Source organism: Crotalus tigris, unplaced genomic scaffold (assembly GCF_016545835.1).
Source record: "Crotalus tigris isolate CLP2741 ecotype Arizona unplaced genomic scaffold, ASM1654583v1 scf7180000024426.592134, whole genome shotgun sequence".
NCBI classification, from domain to species: Eukaryota; Metazoa; Chordata; class Lepidosauria; order Squamata; family Viperidae; genus Crotalus; species Crotalus tigris.
Genome location: NW_024100593.1, coordinates 260,005 through 286,158, shown reverse-complemented (window position 1 = coordinate 286,158; position 26,154 = coordinate 260,005). Strand labels below are relative to the sequence as shown.

At 50.1% G+C, this 26,154-nt stretch overlaps 1 protein-coding gene across 5 annotated transcripts in view; it reads right to left on the bottom strand.

Annotated features, from left to right (window-relative positions):
• The window catches only part of TONSL (tonsoku like, DNA repair protein), a 37,186-nt gene extending 16,149 nt beyond the window's left edge, over positions 1-21,037 (bottom strand). For 2 of the 5 annotated variants that reach the window (XR_005555092.1, XM_039330190.1), the window contains exons 1-13: positions 20,933-21,037; positions 18,091-18,186; positions 16,328-16,470; positions 14,461-14,644; positions 12,676-12,805; positions 10,412-10,583; positions 8,878-8,992; positions 8,646-8,794; positions 4,818-4,970; positions 2,997-3,122; positions 2,014-2,209; positions 884-945; positions 444-533 (exon numbers count right to left, since the gene is read on the bottom strand). Coding sequence is in view for 4 of the 5 variants with exons in the window: in XM_039330190.1 (XP_039186124.1) it covers positions 444-533; positions 884-945; positions 2,014-2,209; positions 2,997-3,122; positions 4,818-4,970; positions 8,646-8,794; positions 8,878-8,992; positions 10,412-10,583; positions 12,676-12,805; positions 14,461-14,644; positions 16,328-16,470; positions 18,091-18,186; positions 20,933-20,954 (1,638 nt within the window). In the remaining variant the exon portion in view is untranslated. Of the gene's footprint in view, positions 1-443; positions 534-883; positions 946-2,013; positions 2,210-2,996; positions 3,123-4,817; positions 4,971-8,645; positions 8,795-8,877; positions 8,993-10,411; positions 10,584-12,675; positions 12,806-14,460; positions 14,645-16,327; positions 16,471-18,090; positions 18,187-20,932 lie in introns of those variants that run through there. The other 3 variants (XM_039330191.1, XM_039330193.1, XM_039330192.1) reach the window with 3 other exon arrangements.
• Between the last annotated feature and the right edge of the window lie 5,117 nt (positions 21,038-26,154).

Here is a 26,154-nt window from a genome sequence, read left to right as displayed (position 1 = left end):
GGAGTTGAAGTCCACGAGTCGTAAAAGAGCCAAGATTGCCTGCCTCTGGCTTAGGGGAAAGACAAGGTGTTCCTTCAGGCTGCCACAATGTGTCCCCCCTTCCGCAAGGGTAGAGACAAAAGATGTGGGCTTGAACTGGACCCGAGAATGGGGTGCATCAGAAGGGAAACAGCCCCCCCTCACCTGCCTTCAAGCACAACATTCCCCTCCCATCCCTCGGCCATCTTCTTCTCTGCAAGCCCAAGACTGGCATTTTATAACCCCGGGGTCACCTGCAGCCTTCTGGCTGCTCCCGTCCGGCCTGCGTGAGGTCAACTGGAAATTCGAAAATAAAATCTAAATAAGCTGGGTGCTGACGGCAGAGTTAACTTCAGCCTCTTGTTTTGGCCTTCCATGACAGCCCCTTGGGAATATTCCTTGCCCACCCCTGCCCCAGGACTTACCTTCTCCAGAAAAAACTGGACTTGGCGCAGATTCCCTTCGATGCAGGCGCGGTGCAAAAGAGTCTCGCCCTTGTCGTTCCGCTGGTTCCACTGAGGAAAAGAGCACCGACGTGGATCCCTTCCGTGGGATGATCAGCAGCCACCCGCCACACCAGCCCAAAACCAAGGGGTCAAAGGAGCGCCTCAATGTAGGCAAAGGGATGGCAGAACGTGGGGCAGAGTCAAACGAGGCGCCAGCCAAGAATCCCTACGTAGCCGCAAGCGAAACCAGGCCAACCTCCCTCAGATTCCTTTGGCTCTGACCTCTCTCTGAGCAGGCACTGCTAAAAATTCCTGCGCATAGCCCGTTGAGGGATAAATCAGTTTAATTGAGCCTTCACATGGGGGGTCTTTCGTGCCTGACACCCACCCCTACGCCTAGTCAAAGCTTCTGGGCTGACCTTGCTGACCCTCCGCCGTCCAGGGACTGTTTTGCTGTAGCCTTCCATGTCTTCTTCTTCATCTGGAAGAGAAGCAGGATGTGTATGTGTGTCAGAGGAAGCACCAGGGGCTCCAAAGTCCCTCTGGACCCGTTGCCTGGCCCCCCCCAGAGGGTTCCAAGGGCAGAGACCCTCTGCAACCCGTGCAAATTTCGCTCCACACAGTGTCCGTGTCTCCCTCTTGTACGTCTCCCTTCTAACGTCATCCTGTTCCCCGTTAGCAGCTGCACTCTGGGGCTGATTTCCAGGCAAACCCAGGAAAGGATTGAAGCGGTCGATGCCACGGGGAGGAAAACAAGGTTCGTTTGCTGCCCTCCCCCCATCTTGGCATTTCCAGGGGCAGTTGGCCCAGCACTGTTGTGTGAAAGCGTCTTCCTGGCTTCCTCAGTCCGGGACCGACTCCAGGAACACCCCCAGGACTAGAAAGCTGCCATTCCAGAGGGAGAAGTATTTCCCTGGCACAGGCTGGTCCTGACTGCCTTTGGACCAACCAAGGAGAGCCGGGGCCTCACCTGAATCCAGGTGGCATCCTCATCCCTGCTTTCCTTCTTCAGCAGGAACTCACAAAGGTTAAGTGACAGTTTGACAAGTCAGGAAAATTGCAGCCCGGCCTTCAACCAGCTCCCACCCCTCTCCTCCACCAAGAAGGGCAGGACCTAAAAACTGGACTCCGTACAGGTGGTCCTCGACAGTTCAGTTAGCGACCGTTCAAAGCTACCACGGCATTGAAAAAAAAATGACTTGTTTTTCACACTTACGACCGTTGCTGCATCCCCAGGGTCACGTGATCAAAATTCAGAGGCATGGGCTCACATTTATGACGGTTGCAGTGATCCCCTTTTGCGACCGTTTGACCAGCAAAGTCAACGGGAGAAGCCAGATTAACAACCGTATTACTAACTTAACAACTGCAGTGGTTCAGTTAAGAACTGCAGCAAGAAAGACTGTAATACAAGGCAAAACTCACTTAATAACTGTCTCGCTTAGCAACGGAAATTTTGGGCTCCGTTATGGTCGTTGAGGACTACCTGCTTGTCCCGGGCCAGAAGAACCCACTTGCCCTCTTCTCCCGCGCCACTCATAATGCTCACCGCTGTCGGAGAGCTCCATGTCGCTGGCCTCCCAGGCCTGGCTGTTCTGCAGCTCCTCTTCCTCGCTGCTCTCCCCGTCTGAGGGGCAGCCCTGGGAGGCGCGGAGGGCCTGCAGCCGGGCTGACGTCTCTGCTATGACCGCCGGCGGGCAGCCCCATCTCTGCTGAGAAGCTTGGAGGTGCTGCAGGATCTGAAGCTGACAGAGAGCGATCGGGGTGTGATCATCCGGCTTACGTCAAGACTGAAACGTTGGCAGCTACGTGCCTCTTCGTTTCAACTTGCCATTAAGAGTAAATGGGTGTGTGGGAGGCATTGCTTTAGAAATGGTGAAGGTGAAGAAGAAACGAAACCTCTACGATTCCACTGAAGACTGTGAGAGCCTGAAACCCTTGCAAGGACACTTCAGTAGGTGCGGAGAAGAGGCAGACGGTTCCCATAAAAAAAGCGAAACGGTTTACACGGACTACATGAGAGAATGGGGTTTGGGCCGGAGAGAGTATTGTTTAATTCTATGAACTGGTGTCTGGGGACCTCAGAGTGAGTTTTGCTTCGACATTACCATGCCGTGTATTCATGAAACAGTAAGATTTTCGGAAACGAAATGAGCTTGGACTTTTATTTGGATCGTTGAGCTGGGTGTTCGCAGCTTATTTGGAGGCACAGCTGTCAATCTGGCTCCAGGTCAAGCAAAGACGAACGATAGAGCTGCGTTCTCCAAACCTGGCAACTTTTAAGACTTGTGGACCTCAACTCCCCAAATTTAAGTTCACGAGTCTTTAAAGTTGGGAGACCCCACCCTTTTATAGAAGGAGTCAGGAGAAATCCCGTTTTCTTGCAATGAGAAGCAAAATGTTTTGAAGGAAAAAACCCAAGAAAGTCCAGTTACTTTTTGAAAAAAATAACCCTTTGGGACAACCATGGTCTTTTCCTGTTTTCACCACCTTCCTTTCGCGAACCCAAAGCAGCCCCCCACCCCCGCTCACCTCCAGTTTGGGGTCACCGGCCTTTTGGGCACATTGCAGAGCAGCTTGGAAACAGGTCTCCAATTCCTGGTAGGTCTCGCCAGCCTCATCCTTGGCCAGGGTGATGTTCAGCCATGTTTTGCCCTCCTGGCGTGGACAGAACAGACCGAGCTTAAAAGCGGTGATGGCGAACCTTTTAGAGACCGAATGCCCAAACTGTAACCCAAAACCCACTTATGTATCGTTGGGTGCCAGGTGGGCGTGGCTCATTGGGTGGGCGTGGCCCATTGGGTGGGTGTGGCCCATTGAGTGGGCGTAGCTACGATGGTAACGGCAGACTGGGTGGGACTAAAAAGTTTAATCAATCAATTCCAACTTTGCAAGATCTTTTTTTTCCCCGCGAGGTTGAAATTGACTGATTGAACCTTTTTTTTTTTGCACACGATGGTTGAGGCCTAAAGCGAAAAGGTTTTATAAAACCCAGCTGAAGGCCTAGGACTGGGGCGACGGCGTGCGTGCCCACAGAGAGGGCTCTGAGTGCCTCCTCTGGCACCCGTGCCATAGGTTCGCCACCACAGACTTAGACTTATGTCCCACTTCCTGGTGTTTTACAGCACTCTCTGGCCGGTTTACAATGTCAGCATTACTTGCACATTTGCCCCCAACAATCTGGGTCCTCATTTTACCGACCTTGGAAGGATGGAAGGCTGAGTGGACCCTGCGCCGGTCAGGAACAAACTCCTGGCAATGGGCAGTTAGCCTGCAATACGGTTCTCGAAGCATTGTGAGAGACCCCACACACCCACTTCACAGTCTGTTCCTGTTGCTCCCCTTTGGGAGGAGGTTTCGAAGTATTTATAGCAGGACTACCAGATTCTGTAACTGCTTTTTTCCCTATGGCCTCTGTCTGGTAAGCTCGCAAGATTCGTTTTTCTTTCATGTATATGTATACATCCGAACTGGACTATGTTGTTTTTCTGGGCCACATATGTGTACGTATAGGTATAATTTATTTTATTTATTTATTCTTTTGTCATGTTTATGCAGTGTATATTGGAGGTGGTAACCCTTTGAGAGCTGTATCCAATGAAATTTCATTTTAATGTGTGCTGATTAGTGTACATTTAAAGTGACAATAAAGTTAATTCTATTCTATTCTATATTTTATTTTCTATTCTATTATTTTCTATTCTATTTTTTTCTATTTTATTCTATTCTGTATTTTATTATTCTATTCTATCTACTTTATTCTATTCCTTTTTCTATTCTATTCTATTCTGTTCTATTCTATTCTGTATTTTATTATTTTGTTCTATTCTATTTTATTTTATTCCTTTTTCTATTCTATTCTATTCTATTCTATTCTGTATTTTATTCTGTTCTATTCTATTTTATTTTATTCCTTTTTCTATTCTATTCTATTCTATTCTATTCTATTCTATTCTATTCTATTCTATTCTATTCTATTCTATTCTATTATTCTGTCCTGTCCTGTCCTGTTCTATTCTGAATTCTATTCTATTCTATATTCTATATTTTATTCTATTCTATCTCCTATTTTCTATTCTACTCTACTCTACTCTACTCTACTCACCACTGCACAACCTTAAGCAGTCCCCAGGGGTCTCCAACCTTGGCCACTGTTGTGGACTTCAACTCCCAGAGTTCCCCAGCCAGCCAGCCAGCATCTGCAGGTCTTAAAGTTGGCAAGGTTGGAGACGTCTGTTTTAGTTCACCATCTCCCTCCAGGATCCTATTGTCTCAGCTGTGGGCATTGGCTGGAAGGGGGAGCACATCCTACAGACACACCCCTGCATCCCTCCTCCTCTCGTCCCCCATTACCTCCATGGGGTTCCCACGCCGCAGGGCCAGTTCTGCCTGGTAATGCTCCACCGCCTGGGCATGGTCCTTGAGGTCCCCGAAGGTGGCCGCCAAAGAGACGTGAATCACAGCCAACTCCTGCTCTGGACGCCCCAAGGCCTGGGCATGGCCGAGCTGAAAAAGAGCAGCCCACACAGTTTAGGGGGCCAGGAAATTAATAATAATAATGATGATGATGATGATGATAATGATGGCCAGCATTTACAGCAGATTGTAGTGTTTCCCCCCCCCCTCGCTGTTACTGCAATTTACCACAGTTTTTGCTGGAAACAGGCAAAAAAAATAAAAATAAAGGGCAACTTTGGACAAAGGGATCACTTCATGATCAGGGTGCTCACTTAATGACCATGGAGAGTTGCTTAGCCAGCACAAAAGATCTCGTAAAATCCCAGAAGGACCCATTTAATGACTGCCACGACTTACTACAGGCAGTCATCCATTTAAAACCACTCGTTCAGTGACCGCTCAAAGTTACAACGGCACTGAAAAACGTGACTTAGGACTGTTTTTCACACTTACGACCGACCATCGCAGCGTCCTCCCCGAGGTCACGTGGTCACAATTCAGACACCTGGCAACCGACTTGTATTTATGACAGTGGCCGTCTCCCAGGGTCAGGTGATCCCCTTTGGCGGCCTTCTGACAATGGGGAAGCCAGCCTCACTTAACAGCTGCGGCGATTTGCTTAACAACCCGTGGCAAAAACAGTCATAAAATGGGGGAAAAAACTCAACTTAGCAAATGTCTGGCTTAGCCACAGAGATTTTGGGCTCAGCTGTGCTCATATCAAGTCGAGGGCTATCTGTAACGGAACGTCAGAGTAGGAAGGGAGCCTAGAGGTGGTCTAGTCCAGCCTCATAAGTCAAGGACTACCTGTAATATAGAGGTGCTGAGGGGGGAATAATATAGATGGGAAATATCTAACGAAGAGAAGGACAAGGGGGGACATGATAGCAGTATTCCAATATCTCAGGGGCTGCCATAAAGAGGGAATTAAGCTATTTTCCAAAGCACCTGAAGGCAGGACAAGAAGCAACAGGTGGAAACTAATCAAGGAGAGAAGCAACCTAGAACTAAGGAGAAACTTCATGACAGTGAGAACAATTAATCAGTGGAACAGCTTGCCTCCAGAAGCAGTAAATGCTCCAACACTGGAAGTTTTTAAGAAGAGACTGGACAGCCATTTGTCCGAAATGGTGTAGGGTTTCCTGCCCGAGCAGGGGGTTGGACTAGATGACCTCCAAGGTCCCTTCCAACTTTACTACTACTATTATTATTATTATTATTATTATATCATAAGAAATATATTTTAATTAACCGATGTGATGTGATGTAAGCTATTAATATTAAGTTTTAACTAATATCAGGATCTGGCTAAATGTGATAACCTGTGTGCAATTCTATGAAGAAAACATTTTACAAGAAGTGTCAATTAAAAGTCACAGATGGTGTAAGAGATTACCCGTGTAGGGCCGTGTGGCAAGATAGTCATTTGTGTGAACCTCTCCTTTTCTAGTGTGTGGTCTCAAGATATGAACTTCTCTCTTTTAGTGTGTTAAAGGCAGGTAAGAAGTCATCCATTAGGTTAAGCGTGGGCGGCAAGCTGTATAAAAATGACCCCCTGGGAGTAACTCAGGGTTCAGAATTTGTCATGCGAATGCGCAAATAAACCCTGTTTCCTCCAACCCTTCGTGGCCTTGTCTTCTGATGTAAGTATCGTGGTTTTTCCACTACACCTGTACAGAAATTACAGAAATGGTAAGCGGAGGACGACCACCCGTGTATGTAGAGGAGTTAAAGTAGAATAGAATAAGAGCTGGAAGGGACCTTGGAGGTCATCTAGTCCAGCCCCCTGCTCAAGGAGACCCTTGCAGAATAACAGAGTTGGAAGGGAACTTGGAGGTCCTCTAGTCCAGACATGTTATACACAAGGCCCGGGGGCCGGATGCAGCCCGCAAAGTGGTTTCATGTGGCCCACGAAGCCATCCTGAAAACAGTGAGGGAGCAGCCCCCACTGCCTTGGCCCTGGCTGCGTTTCTTGCCTGTTTTTCTGCCTCCCTCATCTCAAATATTTTCCCACCACTCTGTACTTAGGAAGGAAGGAAGGAAGGAAGGAAGGAAGGAAGGAAGGAAGGAAGGAAGGAAGGAGGGAGGGAGGGAGGGAGGGAGGGAGGGAGGGAGGGAGGGAGGTCTGAGGGAAGTCCTGCCTTAGTCCTGCCTGCTGCCCTTTCACCATCCCCTTGCCCCCTCCTCCTGGCCTATCCTGGGGGTCTCCCATCCTATTGCTAAGGAAGCTTTGGATACAAAGCCGGGTCTCCTCCCATGGAGAGGGAATGAGCCTCCCTCTGACTCTGCCCTCACACCCATCATGAGCAACCTGGCTCAGGAGAGCAAGCACAGCAGCAGCAGCAGCCTTGAGGAGGAGTTAAGTGCAGCTGGGTGCCCCCTTGGCAAGTGGGGCTGGGCTTGGTGCCTTGGGTGCTCAAGGGCCAGGCTGGGCATTTGACCTCTGCTGTCCAGGGCTCAGGGCAGCTCGCACCACCATCCAGCCCCCCACATGGCCTAAAAGTGAGGCTCCTCCAGTGGGCCATGCCTTGGCGCTTGCCCTGGTCCCACCCCCTTCTGCCAGAGACCCTCAGATCTGTCCCACTCCTGCCCAGGCCCCCACAGGCCCCCTTGGCGCGAATGATGTAGAGCTGGCCACGCCCACCCAGTAGGCCACACCCACCCTGGCCACACACACACACACACACACACACACACACACACACACACACCCCTGAGGGCAACTGCAATGCTGATGCGGCCCTCAATGAAATTGAGTTTGACACCCCTGCTCTAGTGTCTAGTCCAGGGGTTCTCAACCTTGGCAACTTTAAGACTTGTGGACTTCAATTCCCAGAATTCCTCAGCCAGCAAAGCTGGCTGAGGAATTCTGGGAGTTGAAGTCCACAAGTCTTAAAGTTGCCAAGGTTGAGAACCCCTGGTCTAGTCCAATCCCCTGCTCAAGCAGGAGACCCTTGCAGAATAACAGAGTTGGAAGGGACCCTGGAGGTCTTCTAGTCCAGCCCCCTGCTCAAGCAGGAGAACCTACACCGTCTCAGACAGGTGAATGTCCGGTCTCCTCTTAAAAACCTCCAGTGATGGAGTGCCCACATCTCTGCCCGGGCGAGAGACCTAAAGGGGCCATTTTGCCAGGGGTGGCTGGCCCCTCTTTCTCCCCTTTCCCCCGGATTCCTCCACGGCAGGGGTAGGCAACCTGGGCTCTTTTATGACTAGTGGACTTCAACTCCCAGAATTCCTGAGAAAGCCTGGCTCAGCTTGGAAACCTCTCCCTTTCCCCTCAGTGTGGCTGGCTCAGGAATTCTGGGAGTTGAAGTCCACCAGTCATGAGAGGGCCATAGTTCTCCCATGCTGGCTGAGGAATTCTGGGAGTTGAAGTCCACCAGTCATAAAACAGCCAGGGTTGCCTACCCCTGTCCTACGTCCTCCTGTTCTAAAGAGTGAACCTCCTAGACCAGGGGTAGGCAACCTTGGCTCTTTTATGACTGGTGGACTTCAACTCCCAGAATTCCTCAGCCAGCATGGGAGAACTATGGCCCCTTCATGACTGGTGGACTTCAACTCCCAGAATTCCTGAGCCAGCATGGCTCAGCTTGGAAACCTCTCCCTTTCCCCTCAGCATGGCTGGCTCAGGAATTCTGGGAGTTGAAGTCCACCAGTCATAAAAGAGCCCAGGTTGCCCACCCCTGCTCCACGGCCTTGCCCCCGGAACCCCCTGGCCCCTACCTGCTTCTCATAGGCCTCCAAAGCCCGCCGATACTCGCCCATCTTGCAGAACAGGTCACCCAGTTGCTCGTAGAGTCCCAGCGCTGCCTCCAGGTTGCCCGCGGCCTCGGCCTCCTCCAGGGCTCCTTGCAAGCGACTCACCTTCGTGGCTGCCGGACAGGGAGAGTCACACCAGGGTGGCGCAGGGCACCCTCTGACCCCAGAGCCCGCGGCCAGACCCACCGGCACTCACCGTATCGGAGGTTGCGGCCAACGCTGTCCCGCTGCTGGGGCTGCCAGGAGCCCAGGCGGTAGGCCTTCTTCAGGGAGCGCCTACCGCCCACAAAATCCCCCAGGCCCAACAGGACCTGCGGGTGACCGAGGGCGAAGGTCAGAGAATGCCCCTTCCTCCATGCCCGGGCAGGCCGGGAGCACCACTCGGGATAGGGCTGCCCTTGTACTCAAAAGGACACGGAACGCTAGGGCTGGAAGGGGCCTCAGAGGTCATCTAGTCCAATCCCCTCCCAAGATTGGAGACCTTATACCATCCCTGTCCAATCGCTCTCCAATCTCTTCTTGAAACTCTCCAGGGATGAGAGCACCCACTTCTGGTGGGAAGCCGTGCCACTGGTTAATTAACAGAATAACAAAGTTGGAAGGGACCTTAGAGGTCTTCTAGTCCAACCCCCTGCTCAGGCAGGAGACTCTATACCATTTCAGACAAATGGCTGTCCAGTCTCTTCTTAAAACTTCCAGTGTTGGAGCATTCACCGCTTCTGGAGGCAGGTGGTTCCACTGGTTAATTGTCCTCACTGTCAGGAAGTTTCTCCTTAGTTCTAGGTTGCTTCTCTCCTTGATCAGTTTCCATCCGTTGCTTCTTGTCCTCACTCAGGGGACTAGAGGCTAAAACGTACAAGGAACGGCTGCTGGAATTGGGTATGTCTAGTTTAAGGAAAAGAAGGACGAGGGGGGACATGATAGTAGCGTTTCAGTATCTCAGGGGCTGCCCCAAAGAAGAGGAGGAGTCAAGCTATTCTCCAAAGCGCCTGGAGGCAGGACAAGAAGCAACGGATGGAAACTGATCAAGGAGAGAAGCAACCTAGAACTAAGGAGAAATTTCCTGACTGTGAGAACAATTAACTAGTGGAACCACCTGCCTCCAGAAGCGGTGAATGCTCCAACACTGGAAGTTTTTAAGAAGAGCCTGGACAGCCATTTGTCTGAAATGGTACAGGGTTTCCTGCCTGAGCTGGGGGTTGGACTAGATGACCTCCAAGACCCCTTCCAACTTTTATTATTATTACTATTATGCATCATCGCAGTCAGCCAGATGTTCAGACTGGATTTGGCATTTTGTCTACCTATCGAGTCCTTACCCAGGACCTGGGATAGGCAGATGTGGATGTTTGATGGTATTACAGATATCGTTGCAGGATGGAAGCAGTTCCTAGTAAGGCCGCCTTTTGCAATTGACTAATAGCGAATTTGTCAATGCCAATGGTGTATTATTATTATTATTATTATTATTAATAATAATAATAATAATCCAAATCCAGTCTGAATATCTGGCTGACTGTGCGATGATCAACAACAACAACAACAATATTATTCAGCAACACCAGCGCTGTCTGGGGAATTCTGGGAGTTGAAGTCCACAAGTCTTAAAGGGACCAAGCTTGGACACACCTGCTCTAAGGTTCAGCCCCGCTTGTGCAGAGCAAGGAGACAGAGCCCCTTGGAATCCGTGGGGTGCAGGTGAGCCCCCCTCTCAAGGTGTCGTCTCTCACCTGGGCGATGCTGGCATAGCACTCGCTCTCCATGCATTTCTCCTTCATCTTGCAGGCGCATTCCCGGGCGCGCTCCAGGCAGCGCATGGCTTTTGAGTGCTCCTTCTCCCGCAGGTGGATGTTGCCCAGGTTGAAGTAGGCTCGGAAGAGGTCTTCCGACAGGTGGGCCTGCCTGGGAGGGGGGAAGAGACCGTGGGTGCCCTGCCAACGCCCTGCCTGATGGGTCGAGGAGTCCTGGAATCTCTCCAGCTGCCCGCAAGGAGCTTCTCCTCCAGAGTTCAAGCATTGGAGTTAAAATTTTCACCCTAACCTTTTATTATCTATCTACGCTGGTTTCTGTTTTGATATGCTTCAGAGTCTCTCTCTGGGGAAGATGGGCAGTTCAGAACTGTGTGAAATATAAATGAAAGAAAATAAATACATTTTGGAAATAAATGTGTGTTAGGGATTTTAAGTAGCATACTATCTTTTTATTTTATTCTTGTTCTTATTCTTATCCTTCATCTTTCTCTTTTGTCTAGGTCAGTGGTTCTCAACCTTTTTAATGCCGCGACCCCCAACGGGTCGTAAGTCGAGGACTACTCAACTGGTGCAGCACCGTTTGGAGAATGGGACTTTTGGCGGGCTCAGCAGGGCAGAGACAACCTGGACAATTCCTATTGGCTTTGGAAAACCAATAGAATTAGACTCTATTCAAGAGAGTCTATTCTATTGGCTTTCAAAAGCCAATAGAATAAAAGGGAGTAGCACAGCTAAGGAAAAGGGGGAAAAAAATGGCGGACTGCATTGTTTGGTGACCCCCGTTGAAATGGTCGTTCGACCCCAAATGGGGGTCCCGACCCACAGGTTGAGAACCACTGATCTAGGTTGATAACATCTTTATTTTTAGTGATTTTCAACTGTTAATGTTGACAATTATGATTAGTTGATATTTTATTAACTACGTTTATTTACATAGATGAATTTTGTTTATTAATCATTAGTAATATGGTTATAGTTAATCTTATTTTAAATTGGCTGATATAAATTATGTTTATTCACCATTTTGATCCGGACGGTAGCTTGTTTGTTAAAGCATGAGATTATTGTACCTATCCTTTTTCCATCCCAAATTTCCCATCCCCTTTCCTCCCCATACCTATATTGTTCCTATTCTTTCCTCATTTATATAAATCCAATAAAATATTTTTTTTAAAAAAAGAAAGGTAAAAGTATTGGGTTGGTTTGCATGAGAAAAACAAGATTTAAATATATTAAATGTAATTAATTCTGAGAAGATCCTAACCTTTAAAAATGTTTAGAACATTGTGGGGAAAACAAATGTAAACAAGAACTGTAAGCAGGATATGAGACAACCAGAATGACTAGACAGAAAAGCAATATTATATGGATGTGATTATTATTTGTAGAAATATTAGAAAATGTTTATATTTAATTATCCTCTATTAAAACAATTGTATTAACTTAAGGTTGGTAAAAGAGAACACTATAGAGAAAAGAGGAAATCAATAAAGTTATTGTGTGGATTATAGATTATAGAATTTAATTGTTAGTGAACATTTGTTAAATGTGAACCCAGACAATGCACTGTTTACCGAATATTAAGGTGATTATGTTAAAAAATTAATAAAACATACTTAAAAGAAAATAACCAATTAAGGAATTGGAGAGGAGCCATTAGGAGATACAGACACTAATATGGGTAGTTCTCAACTTCCAAGTTCGTTTAGTGACCGCCCCAAGTTATGACGGCACCGGAAAAAGTGACTTATGATCCTTTTTTTCACACTTACGACCGTTGCAGCATCCCCCTCCCATGGTCACGTGATTTGTATTCAGAACGCTTGACAACTGACTCATATTTATGTCCGGGGTCACGTGATCCCCTTTTGCAAACTTCTGACAACCGTGTTACTAACTTCTTACAACGGTGTTACTCACTTAATAATTGCAGTGATTCGCTTAACGACCGTGGCTGTAAAGGGGGCAAGACTCACTTTAGCAAATGTCTTGCTAAGCAACATAAATTTTGGGCTCAGTTGTGGTCCTAAGTCCAGGACTACCTGTAAGAGAGCTGGAAGGGACCCTGGAGGTCCTCTAGTCCAACCCCCAGCAGAGAGCTGCCCTGAGGCCTCCCCAAACCACAGGGGCATCTCGAAGCTCCCTGCTCCCCTTCAACAGAGTGCAGATTCAGCCCCAGGTGGAGCAGGGGGGAGAGAGGCGTGGCGTAGCCCCTCAAGAGAAACCCCCGGGGCCCCCCTTACTCTGAAATGTAGATGCTCTTCTTGATGTAGGAGGTGCGCAGGGCTGGGTTTCTCATGCTGTCATAGATCAAGCCAAGGTTCAGGTAGAGCCGTGCCCTCATCTCGCTCACCTCCCTCTGCGGTACCTGACCTGCAAGGAGAAGAGAGCTTGCGGGATCCGATCTGAGTTTGAGTTTGCCTCTTCCAAGCTTTCGGGGTCCTGCTTGAGCCCATCCTCAGGGAATAGGATAGGATAGGATATAGAATATAGAATATAGACTAGACTAGACTAGACTAGACTAGACTAGAATAGAGTAGAACAGAACAGAAAATGTGGAATGGAATGGAATGGAATAGAAGAGGAGAGGAGAGGAGAGGAGAGGAGAGAAGCTAGAAGGGGTCTTGAAGGTCTTCTAGTCCAGCCCCTGCTCAAGCAGGAGAACCTATACCATCTCAGACAAGTGACTGTCTAGTCTCTTCTTGAAAATCTCCAGTGATGGAGCACCCACAACGTCTGGTGGCAAACTGTTCCACTGATTAATTGTCCTCCCTGTCAGGAAGGGAAATGATAGAAGCCTTCCAATATCTCAGGGGCTGCCCCAAAGAAGAGGGAGTCAAGCTTTTCTCCAAAGCGCCTGAAGGCAGGACAAGAAGCAACAGATGGAAACTAGTCAAGGAGAGAAGCAACCTAGAACTAAGGAGAAACTTCCTGACAGTTAGAACAATTAACCAGGGGAACCACCTGCCTCCAGAAGCGGTAAATGCTCCAAACTGGAAGTGTTTAAGAAGAAACTGGACAGCCATTTGTCCAAAATGGTACAGGGTTTCCTGCCTGAGCAGGGGGTTGGACTAGATGACCTCCAAGGTCCCTTCCAACTTTATCATTATTATTATTATAAGTTTCCCCTTAATTCCAGGTTGCTTCTCTCTTTGATCAGTTTCCAACCATTGTTTCTCGTCCTGCCCTCTGGTGCTTTGGAGAATAGCTTGACCCCCTCCTCTTCTTTGTGGCAGCCCCTCAGATACTGGAACACTGCTATCATGTCTCCCCCATGTCTTCTTTTCTTTAGACTAGCCAAACCCAAGTCCTGCAACCGCTCTTCCTCTCCCTCTCTCCAGAATGTGTACACTGCGCTGTTCTACTACACATTGCATTTATATGGCTCCTGGCTGTGTGTAGTTTTTAGTTGTAGAGTGCTGATTTACCATCGGCCTATCGGGTACTTAGGAGCCCAGGGCACAGGGCCACAAGGAAACAACAGTTGATGACTTAATAGCCAGCCATCAACATCCTAATTAACAATTAAAAGCTACACACGACCAGGAACCATATAAACACAACCAAGGCAATGTAGAGTGGTATTAATACTTCACGTGATCTTGATTCTATCCCTCTGTTAATGCAGCCTAGCATTGTGTTGGCCTTTTTGGCAGCTGCAGCACACTGCTGGCTCATATTTAGGTGATTGTCTACTAGGACTCCAAAGTCCCTCTCACAGTTACTACTATTGAGCATGGTGCAGTGTGTCAAGTACAAAACAAATACCAGGACACTTTAATGTCAAAATGCACCGAGTATCAAATTTGAAGAGTTTTGAAGCAATTGAGTACCTAAATACTGCTGTATTTAACCTCGTTCGTGTAGGCCAGCCGGCTTCCACCCCGAACTTGGGAAGCCTCCCATAAGGAAGATGCAAGTTCTTAAGCCCCCCAAAGACCTTGTCCCACCTTCAGCAGGAGGGGTTACCAACCCCTGGGATCCTGGGGGGCCCTGCCCTGCCTCCCACCTCTCTCCGTCCCTGGTACCTTCCAGCTTCTCCTCCAGAACAGCCAGGCTCTTCATGAAGGCTTTCTCAGCCTCCTGCAGGGCTTCCCCCAGCGGGTCACTCTCGGCCATGAACATGTAGGTGCGGCCAATGGTGGCCCACGCCCTCTGCTCCTCCACCCCGTTGGAGACGGAGCTGGCCAGTTCCAGGTGGCGGCGCTGATGCTGGGGAAGAGAGAGACGGAGGCTGCATTCAGCACAACGCAACCACCTCAAATCCCCGTTCACTGGGCTGACCGTTAAGTACGGGCAGTCCATGAGTTGCGACCGTTATGGAGCCCCATGATGGCCAATCCAAAGGGTGTGTCTTTGTCAAAAACCACAAAGGATGGTTTTCAGCGAACACATAAATTGTGGTCCTGTGTTTGTGGGCTATCCTGCTCTATGGAGTAGAGAGTCGGTCTCTGACAGAAGGCCACCTGAAGAAACTAGAAGCATTTGAAATGTGGATTTACAGGCGGCTGTTACGTAGAAGCTGGGTTGACAAAATCAGAAATAAGGAAGGGATAAGCCGCCTGGGAAAGCCAAGGGAAATCATCAAAACAATTAAAAAACAGAAATTAGAATATTTCGGACATGTGATGCGACACCCAGAAAAATACGGCATGCTCCATTTAATCCTCCAGGGAAAGACTGAAGTAATAGTAATAGGTGCCTTGGGTGCAATCCCAAAACAACTGGAGCACCACTTGAACACCATCATCGGCATTGACAAATTCGCCATTAGTCAATTGCAAAAGACAGCCTTACTAGGAACTGCTTCCATCCTGCAACAATATCTGTAATAACATCAAACATCCACATCTGCCTATCCCAAATCCTTGTTGAGGACTCGATAGGTAAACAAAAATGCCAAATCGAGTCTGAAAATCTGGCTGACTGTGTGATGATCCATAATAATAATAATAATAATAATAATAATAATAATAATAATAATAATAATAATAAAGTTAGAAGGGATCTTGGAGGTCATCTAGTCCAATCCCCTGCTCAGACAGGAAACCCTATAGCAGGTGTAGGCAACCTGGGCTCTTTTATGACTGGTGGACTTCAACTCCCAGAATTCCTGAGCCAGCCATGCTGAGGGGAAAGCTTTCCAAGCTGAGCCAGGCTGGCTCAGGAATTCTGGGAGTTGAAGTCCACGAGTCATGAGGGGGCCATAGTTCCCCCATGCTGGCTCAGGCTGGGAGCCCACGAGCCATAAAAGAGCCAAGGTTGCCTACCCCTGTCCTAGGGCAAATGACTGATTCTCCCCCCCCCCGCCCATATCTCTTCATGCATGGCTACCTCACTGCCCAGCCCCCCCCCCGCTTTCCGTGGAAAGCAGGGCCCTAAGGCTGGAGGCGTCTGGACTCAGGTGGCCAAGGAAGTCTTAGGGCAGCAGTAGGCAACCTGGGCTCTTTTATGACTCATGGACTTCAACTCCCTGAATTCCTGAGCCAGCCATGCTGAGGGGAAAGGGAGAGGCTTCCAAGCTGAGCCAGGCTGGCTGAGGAATTCTGGGAGTTGAAGTCCGCAAGTCATAAAACAGCCAAGGTTGCCTATCCCTGGTCTAGGAGGCTCACCGCTTAGAACAGGACTTAGGCAACCTGGGCTCTTTTATGACTCATGGACTTCAACTCCCAGAATTCCTGAGCCAGCCATGCTGAGGGGAAAGGGAGAGGTTTCCAAGCTGAGCCAGGCTGGCTCAGGAATTCTGGGAGTTGAAGTCCACGAGTCATGAGCGGGCCATAGTTCCCCCATGCTGGCTCAGGAATTCTGGGAGTTGAAGTCCAGCAGTCATAAAAGAGCCAAAGTTGCCAATCCCTGGCCCAGACCATTTCAGACAAAGTCTCCCGGCCTTCCTACCTTGAGGGCAGCTTCATAGCTCTCCAGCTCAGCCAAGCACTCCCCGATTTTCCGGTGGGCGACTGCACAGCCGATGAGGTCCTCGCCATTCTCCAGGAGTTGCAGTTCCAGCCTGTGCTCGTCCAGAGCCTCCCGAAAGCGTCCTGCGGGGTGGAAGGGGCAGCAGTGACCGTCAGGCGGCGGAGGGAGAAACTCTGGGAAATGTATGAGGGTGCTGTGGGGGGCTCCATCCCGGGAGCTTTTCAAGAGGAGACCGAACAGCCCTTTGTGTGAAACGGTTATAGCAGCGGTTCTCCACCTGTGGGTGGGGACCCCATTTGGGGCCGAACGGCCATTTCACGGGGGTCGCCAAACAACGCAGTCTGCCATTTTTTCCCCCCTTTTCCTTAGCTGTGCTACTCCCTTTTATTCTCTTGGCTTTTGAAAGCCAATAGAAGAGACTTTCTTGAATAGAGTCTTAATTCTATTGGCTTTCCAAAGCCAATAGGAATTGTCCAGGCTGTCTCTGCCCTGCTGAGCCCCCCAAAAGTCCCATTCTGCAAATGGTGCTGCAAGTTGTCTGCAGCGAAGGCGAGCTGTCTGGAAGCTTCCACCCCTCCCTGCTGAGCAACTACTAAAAATGTAAGCAAAAGAGGGCCAGGGGTGGGAGGTGGGAGGCCGGCGGGCGCAGGGAGGGTTGCTGGCACGCGTGGGGCCCGGCGGGTGCCTTACCTCCCTTGGGCTGGGCCAGCTGGTGGCCCAGCCGGTGGTCGCCCTGCGCCGTCTCTGCCGCTTGCCAGCTACGCCTCGGCCGGCACAGGGGGCGGCACCACGCATGCTCAGCGCTCCCAGGCAGGGAAAGTCCTCGACTTACGACCGGTTGGGTAGTCCTCGACTTACAACCAGTTGGGACATGGCATTAAACAGGTTGAGAACCACTGAGTTATAGGGTCTCCGCAATGGAGGGGATGAATGGCCTTCTGCAGAGCCTCACCTGAATTCTGCGGCTGGGCGAGATTTTAGGGACCGTTCAAAGTTATGGCACAGAAGTGACTTAGGACTGTTTTTCACAGTTACGACCTTTCAAGCATCCCCACGGTCACGTGATCAAAATTCAGATGCTTGGCAACCAGTTCACATTTATGATGGTCACCGTGTCCCGGGGGGGGGAGGGGAGTCAGGTGGTCCCCTTTTGCGACCTTCTGACCAGCCAAGTCAATGAAAGAAGCCAGATTCACTTAACAGCCAGGTTACAAACTGAACAACTGCAGTGTTTCACTTAACAACGGTGGCCAGAAGTGTCGTAAAAAGGGGCAAAACTCACTTCACCAATTCTCACGTTAACAACAGAAACGGTGGGCTCAGCTGTGGTCGTAAGCCGAGGACTTACGACCCTAGAGGGCTCATGCACTGAACTGGGAGCAGAGGGGGGAAAGACCACGTGACCGTTTTTCACACTTACGACCGTTGCAGCATCCCCAAGGTCACGTGATCAAAATTCGGACGCTCGGCCACTGACTTGTATTTATGAGTGGCCGGGATTCCCTTTTGCAGCTTTCTGACCAGCAAAGACAAGGGGGGAGGCAGACCATGTTACTAACTCAGCTGTGGTTGTAAGCCGAGGACTACCAGGTACACGTCTCCTTTGGGCCCTCAACCTCAGAGATTCACTGAGTTCTCTATCCCCACGTTTCCTCCTGTACCGGCGATGCCGTCTGACGGGACCGCTATGGGTCTCCTCTGAAGAGGCTTGAGCTGACGGTCCCAACCCTCGTGACGCTCACCGTGACGGGCCAAGACCTCTCCCAGCCGGTTGCAGAGAGCGGCTTCTTCCTTGTGGTCCCCCTTCCGCTGGGCTTTCTCCTTGCTCTTCCGGATCTCTGAAGGAGGCGAAAAGAAGCGGCATGAATCTCAGCACAGGGTTTAAAAGATGGACCCTCCACATGGCTGAGAGCCGGTTTGGTCTAGTGTAGTGTTTCCCAAACTTGACAATTTTAAGGCATGTGGACTTCAACTCCCAGAATTCCACAGCCAGCATTGCTGGCTGTGGAATTCTGGGAGTTGAAGTCCACATGCCTTAAAATTGTCAAGTTTAGGAAACACTGGTAGTACAGTGGTGGCGAACCTATGGCATGGGTGCCAGAGGTGGCACTCAGAGCCCTCTCTGTGGGCACGCGCGCCGTCGCCCCAGTCCTAGGCCTTCAGCTGGGTTTTATAAAACCTTTTCGCTTTAGGCCTCCACAGCCGTGTGCAAAAAAAAAGGTTCAATCAATCAGCCAATTTCAACTTCTTGCAGGAAAAAAAAAAAGATTTCGTAAACTTGGAATTGATTGATTGAACTTTTTAATCCCACCCAGTCTGCCGTTACCACCGCAGACACACCCACACAATGGGGCACACCCAGCCAATGGGCCACACCGCCCTCCGGCAATGCATAAGTGAGATTTGGGTTGCAGTTTGGGCACTAGGTCTCTAAAAGGTTCGCCATCACTGGTCTAGTGGTTAAGGTCCCAGGCGAAAAAGCAGTAGACCCCGAGTTCAAGTCCTGCCTTAGGCACAAAAGCTGACTGGGTGACCAGGAGATGCTGAGTTCTAGTCCTGCCTTAGTCGTAAAAGCCTGTTGGGTGATTTCGGGCCAATCACCAGGAAACAGTGAGTTCTAGTCATGCTTTCATCATGAAAGCCTGCTGGGTGACTTTGGTCAGTCACTAGGAGATGGTGAGTTCTAGTCTTGCTTTAGGCATGAAAGCCAATTGGGTGATTTTGGGCCAATCACCAGGAGACGGTGAGTTCTAGTTCTGCCTTAGTCATGAAAGCTGACTGGGTGACGTTGGGACAATCACCAGGAGACGGTGAGTTCTAATCTCAACTATGGAAGACAGCTGGATGACTTTAGGCCAATCACCAGGAGATGGTGAGTTCTAGTCTTGCCTTAGGCATGAAAGACAGCTGGGTGACTTTGGGCCAATCACCAGGAGACGGTGAGTTCTAGTCCCGCCTTAGCCATGAAAGCTGGCTGGGTGCCTTTGGGCCAATCACCAGGAGACTGGGAGTTCTAGTCCCGCCTTAGTCATGAAAGCCAGCTTGATGACTCTGGGCCAGTCCCTCTCTCTCAGCCCAAGCCACCTCACTTCTTCTTAGCCAGCTTCCATGGCTAAGGAGGGACTAGAACTCACCATCTCCCACTTTTTAGCCTTGTGTTTGAACTCAAACCAACCAGAGGTCAGAGCCCAAAGCCCCCTCCCTTCTAGCACGGATAATGTTTCCTAGTTGGGTCATGAAACATCTGTAAAAAATAATGTAGATAGGATAGCAATTAAATAAATACCTAGGAGCATCCCTTTATTGGCCTGATCTAGTATGGCTCTTCTTTTAACCCTCATCAATTTGCACTGAGGGATCCCGAATGTGAGATAACCTCACTGCAGTACTTTTCAGAAATGTTCACTGATTCGTGGCTGTAACCCAGCCCTTGTCTGCATGCTAAAGTCAGTCATTTTCAGGTCCGGTGCGATAAGCGACATTGTCAGGCTTTTAATGCAGGAAGTGTTCGACTTAACAAGCCCTTGTTTAGTGACCGTTTGGAGTTACAACGGCGCTGAAAAAAAGTGACTTAGGACCATTTTCCACACTTATGACCGTTGCAGCGTTACCACAGTCACGTGACCAGAATCCACAGGCTTGGCCACTGACTCATATTTATGACGGTTGCAGCATCCCAGGTTCATTTTGTGACTTCCTGACCAGCAACGTCAATGGGGAAGCCAGATCCACTTAACAACCAGGGCAAGAAAGGTTGTAAAACGGGGCAAAACTGACTTAACAAGTGTCCCGCTTAGCCACATAAATTTTGGGCTCAATTATGGCTGTAAGTTGAAAGACTACCCCTGGTCTAGACCAGGGGTAGGCAACCTTGGCTCTTTTATGACTGGTGGACTTCAACTCCCAGAATTCCTCAGCCAGCATGGCTGGTCTATAGGGTCTCTGGCTTGAGCCGGGGGTTGGACTAGAAGACCTCCAAGGTCCCTCCCAACTCTGATGATGTTCTATGTTACTGTGATCCATGTACTCTGTATGTTCTGATCTGGGACACACTTAGATCCAAGCACGGGCGGACCTCCTGGCCACCCAACCCCCTGGGAGGTAGGCAAGAAAGGCTGGGGGGGGGGGCTGCCACAAGAGCCCCCCCTCCACGACCTGAAAGGTGTCCCAGGATTGCCCCCCCCCAGTCCAACCCCTTCCCCACTCGTCCCTTTGATCCCTGCAACAGCTCCCCCCTCGAAGGCGATCCCGGAAAGGGGGGGGAGGAAACCAACTGCAAGAGCCCGACTAGAGTACCTCTGGGGAACCCCCCCTCGGAAGCCCCCTCCCCCGCAGGAGCCGGAGGAGGGGGCTCCCTGACGCGGGCCAAAAGAGGGCGCTGTTTTGCAACGCTCCGTCCCCGGCTCTCTCTCCCCCGCCCCCCCAGCAATCCTCCGGCCGCCCCCGGACTCCAGCTCCCATCCTCCGCGGAGGATGGGCCTCGCGGTCAGGGCGGGAGAAGCGAGGGATCGGGAGGGGTCAGCCGCGGAGGATGGGATCTGTAGTCTTCCCCACCCCCCCCCACCCCCGGCTCCATCCACTCACGCCGCAGCTCCCGGTCGCCCATCGCGGCGCCCTGCCGTCGCCCGCGCGCCGAGTTCCCGCTCGTCCCCGCCGCGTCCCGATTGGCCGCCCGGGAGACGGAACCCCCTCGCCATTGGCTGGAGGCCGCCCTATCGAGAGCAGACTCCGCCTTCCTCCTGGCCGGGGCCACGCCCCTCTCCCGGAGGCGGGGGCGTGGCAGAGAGAGCGCGAGCGAGCGAGCGCGGGATCCGGGAGGAGTCGGCCACAGCGGCGTGGACTTCAACTCCCAGCATTCCCTAGGCAGCTTTCTTAGCTAGGGAATGCTGGGAGTTGAAGTCCACCCGTCTGAACGCGGCAAAATTGACAAACATTTTGCGAAGGCTCCGAAAAAGCCGATGGGTGAAACTGCTTCACCCCCCCCCCCCGCATTACAGCGGAGGGTCCTGCAAGCCCACATTTAGGGAAGGGGGGGCGCTTCTTATACCCCCCTCCCAGCCGTGTCCCCACCTGCAGAGCATTTGGGACGGGGCCGAGTTGCATGGGCTCCCAGCCCTGCAGAGAACTGGGCAGACCCCCCCCAGAAGGGAGACGTGCTGGAAAGTCTCAGGTATAGGCAGTCCTCGACTTACGACCGAGCCCAGAATTTCTGTGGCTAAATGGGTTTTGTTGTGAGTTTTGCCCGGTTCACCACTCGTCTCCCCACCGTTGTTAAGTGAATCGATGCGCTTGTTAAATTAGTCACAGTTGTTAAGTGAATCTGGCTTCCCCAATGACTTTGCTGGTCAGACTGTGGTGACCACGGGATGCTGCGACCGTCGTAAATCTGGGTCGGCTGCCCTGTGTCTTAATTTTGATCATGGGAACGCTGCAACGGTCATTGAGTGTGAAAAACGGGCATCAGTCAAATTTTTCAGTAACTCTGAACAGTCGCTAAATGAACCGTTGTAATTTGAAGACTACCTGCAGTCTGTCCTCAATTAAATCCTTGTTACAGGGACCGACCAGAGAAGCTCAGTTCCTCTTTATGGGATTTAGAACATACAACATTGTCAGAATTGGAAGGGAGCCTTGGAGATCTTCTAGTCCAACCTCCTGCTCATCAGGAGACCCTAGACCAGGGATAGGCAATCCTGGCTCTTTTATGACTGGTGGACTTTAACTCCCAGAATTCCTGGGCCAGCATGGCTCAGCTTGGAAACCGCTCCCTTTCTCCTCAGCATGGCTGGCTCAGGAATTCTGGGAGTTGAAGTCCATGAGTCATAAAAGAGCCAAGGTTGCCTACCCCTGGTCTAGGCCATTTCAGGACAAATGGCTGTCCTGTCTCTTCTTAAAAGCCTTCAAAATGACCTATATCCGGTACATTTTGTGGTTGAAAATTTGCCATAATGCAAGTGTCATCGGGGCGCAGGGAGAGGTTTGAACTGAGAAATATTTAGATATTTATTTTCTGTTCCACAAATAGAAATTCTATAAATAGACTTTTTTTTTTTTAGGCCAAGGGTCTCCAACCTTGGCCACTTTTTAAGACTTGTGGACTTCAACGCCCAGAATTCCCCAGCCAGCCATGCTAGCTGGGGAATTCTGGGAGTTGAAGTCCACAAGTCTTAAAATGGGCAAAGTTGGAGACCCCTGTTCTAGGCCACAGGTTGGCCACTATTGGCAACTTTACAACCTGTGGACTTCCAACTCCCAGAATTCCTACTGGCTCAAGGAATTCTGGGAGTTGAAGTCCAAACAGGTCACAAAGTTGCCATTCACCCGCTCTCTTCCCATCGCCCTGGGCCCCTTTCTTTCAGCAACAGAAAAAAGATGTGGAGACTTGCAATTAAAAAAGAGAGCGCCAAACATACATGCGCATCTCATGCCAGCCAAGATGTGCTTTTTCCCACAGGACAGCGCTGTCCCAGTTTGTAGGATTGGTCCACACAGGGGTTAGGGATGTTTGTACATATGAGCTGCATCTCTAAAGCAGATTCAGAATCCCACAACAGAAAATAGATGCTTATAAATTTTGGACCTGCTTTGCAAGTAGGGGAGGGAGCTATTAATCGTTGCAATGGATTTGTCAGTATTCAACTAGGGCAGGGCTTTTCAACCTTTTCACCCATTGTGCCACTTTTAGGATATGGCAATATCCGAGTACCACCAGTCGCCTAGCAAGGTGTCAAAAACTTGATGACCCAAAAGAAAAAAGTGATAAACTACAGGTAGTCCTTGACTTACAACAGTTCTCTTAGTGACTGTTTGAAGTTATAATGGCACTGGAAAAAGTGCCCCCAAGCCACAACCGAGCAAGACACCTGCCTGCCTACCCGGCCGCGCTCTTCCTCCTCTCTGACGTTTTCATTGTTGTGAGTGTTTCTGTTGAGGATTGGCAGCGGGGGTGAGGTGAGGGGGTGTGTGGTTTTTATTCCCCCCGTCTGCTGGGTGGTTGCAGCAGGTTTTGATCCCTTCACATGACCCTGGGACACTGTGACCGTCATAAATATGAATCAGTTGCCAAGCATCTGAATGTAAATCACAAGACCCTGGAGATGCTGCAACATTCCAGCTGATCGGAGCTGGGCTCAGCAGAAGCACCAGGATCAGTGCTGCTTTCCAGCTGATTGGCGCTTCTTCTGGGCTCAGCAGAAGCACCAGGATCAGCGCAGAGCTCCAGCTGGAGCCTGGTGCTGATCCTGGCGCTTCCATTGAGCCCGGACAGCCCTGCAGCTCCAGCCGTCTCTCGCTCAGGCTTGTGTGGTGCTGCCATCGGTTCAGCTCATTCCCCTCCCCCGCTACCCCTTTTCTAGGATGGTTGCGTACCACCTGCCAGGTGCTCATGTGCCACAGGTGGTACCCGTACCACTGGTTGAAAAGCCTTGAGCTAGGGGGCACGAAGAGCTGAAGAAGCTTCTTGGCTGAGAAGCAAAATGTCTTCAAGGGAAAACAAAGGAAGTCTTGCAAAAAGGCCCTTTGGGACAACCTGGACCTGGACGATGGGGAATCTCCACAGACATTTAGCTCTGCCCTCCGGGATGAGCCCCCTTCAAACGGTGTGGAAGTATGAACGGATTTCCACAAAACATGGCAGAAGAGCTGAAGAAGCTTCTTGGAAGAGAAGCGAGACCTCTTCAAAGAAAAATCAGAAAGTCCAGCAGCCTCTTGAAAAAAAGCACTTTGGGGGCAACCTGGATCTGGAGGATGCAGAATCTGCATAATATTTGGGGGGGGGGAGATAAAGTGTCATCTATTTTTAATTCCCATCCGTTTAGTTTTGTTTCGTCTCCTCTTTATTTCGGATGTTGTTATTTTGATCTTTGGAATAAAAGAAAAATCGATGGGAGGAAAAAAAGAAAATCCCAAAGTACAGACAGTCCTCGAATTACAACAATTGAGCCCAACATTTCTGTGGTCAAGCGAGACATCAGTGGAGTTCTGCCCCGTTTGACGACTTTTCTCGCTGCAGTTAGTAAGTTTGTAAGCCAGTCGTTAAGTGAACCCGGCTTCTCCCATTGACTTTGCATGTCAGAAGGTCGCAAAAGGGGATCCCGGGACCCCCCTGGGACATGGCGACCGTCACAACTGCGAGTCAATCGCCAAGCGTCTGAATTTTGATCCTGTGGCCACGGGGAAGGCTGCAACACTGAGAACCGCAGAAAAAGGCCCTAAGTCCCTTCTTTTTCAGTGCCATTGTAACTTTGAAAGGTCACTAAAAGGACCGTTGTAAGCTGAGGACAACTTGTAGAGACATTTCTCTTCTTGTAGGATTTGAATGCCCACAAACCTCCTGGCAAGGCGCAACGTCAAGCAAATGGTCAGGGCTTCTCCTAGTCTCCTCGGTGGCCTGGACTGGACTGGCCACTAAAGAGTGCCCCCCCCCGCATTTCCTTGGGGCCAGCAGCAGCAGCCTGAACCAAGTTAGGGGTTACTGCATTGCCCCCCCCCCAAATCCCCGTTTCACATCTAAAAAATGAAATTTGAGACGCTACACGTACAGGTGAACAGCACAAAGTCTCTACACAAGGGAACGCTAGTGAAGAAAAATTATCAGAACTTTTCACTTTTGTTCAAGTGCAAACGCCCATTAGCAGCCTTGGCTATCTCTCCAAAACTAATTTATTACAAATTAATAAACTCTGTCGGGACATCTTTGCTGTTAACAGCATTCCACTGCATTTCCTGCAAAAGGTGTTAAAATACTGTTACTGATCATCTGAGAATCAACACAACAGAGTCTTACATCCTGTTAATGGCCACTCTTGGGATTCTGGCTTATTGTTTTGTCAGCAGCATCCTGGTAAATGCTGCTTTGTCATTTCTTGCCAGTAGAAGCAGCTAAACCAGTGGTTCTCAACCTTTCTAATGCCGTGACCCCATAATACAGTTCCCCATGTTGTGGTGACCCCCAACCACTTATACATCACCGGGTGCCAGGGGCGTGGCCAAAGGGAAAAAAAATGGCGGACAGCCTTGTTTGGCGACCCCCGTGAAATGGTCGTTCGACCCCAAATGGGGTCGTGACCCACAGGCTGAGAACCACTGAGCTAAACAATGGAAATTCTTTTCCCTGCTTTGGAAAAGGCCTAGATCAGTGGTTCTCAACCTTTCTAATGCCGCGACCCCGTAACACAGTTCCCCATGTTGTGGTGACCCCCAACCACTTATGCATCGCCGGGTGCCAGGGGCGTGGCCAAAGAAAAGGGGAAAAAAATGGCGGACAGCCTTGTTTGGCGACCCCCGTGAAACGGTCGTTCGACCCCAAATGGGGTCCCAACCCACAGGTTGAGAACCACTGGTCTAGATCATCGTCCGTGGCTCTGAAGGGAAGGTCAACCAGGCCAAAGCCTTCTTCACAGGCTCTGCAGATGTCTCTCAAGCTTCCTCCTTCCGTTATACATTCAGTGTTTAATATTCATATGTTATGTACATGTAGGGGTGTGGGTCTATACATGTGTTGTATATAGCATGTTTAGGTGTGTGTCCTGTGTGTGTTCACTTTGGGAGCGGGCAACTACATTTCACTTTTGATGTGTGGCGTCCTGCCCACAGTGTAAAAAAAATGACCATCAAGGTTATCTTTACCTCTTATCTCAAAAGGTGGGCTAGGAGGAAGGGGTGATTGACCGGTGGGCCTCAGATCCCAGGTTCTCCCAAGGGTGTCACTTTCCAGGTGGATCCCTCCCCTCCCAGAAAGCCCCAGGTAGGGTGGTAGAAATACCAATCCTACTGGGACAACATGCTGCGGAAAGTCTTAAGTGTGT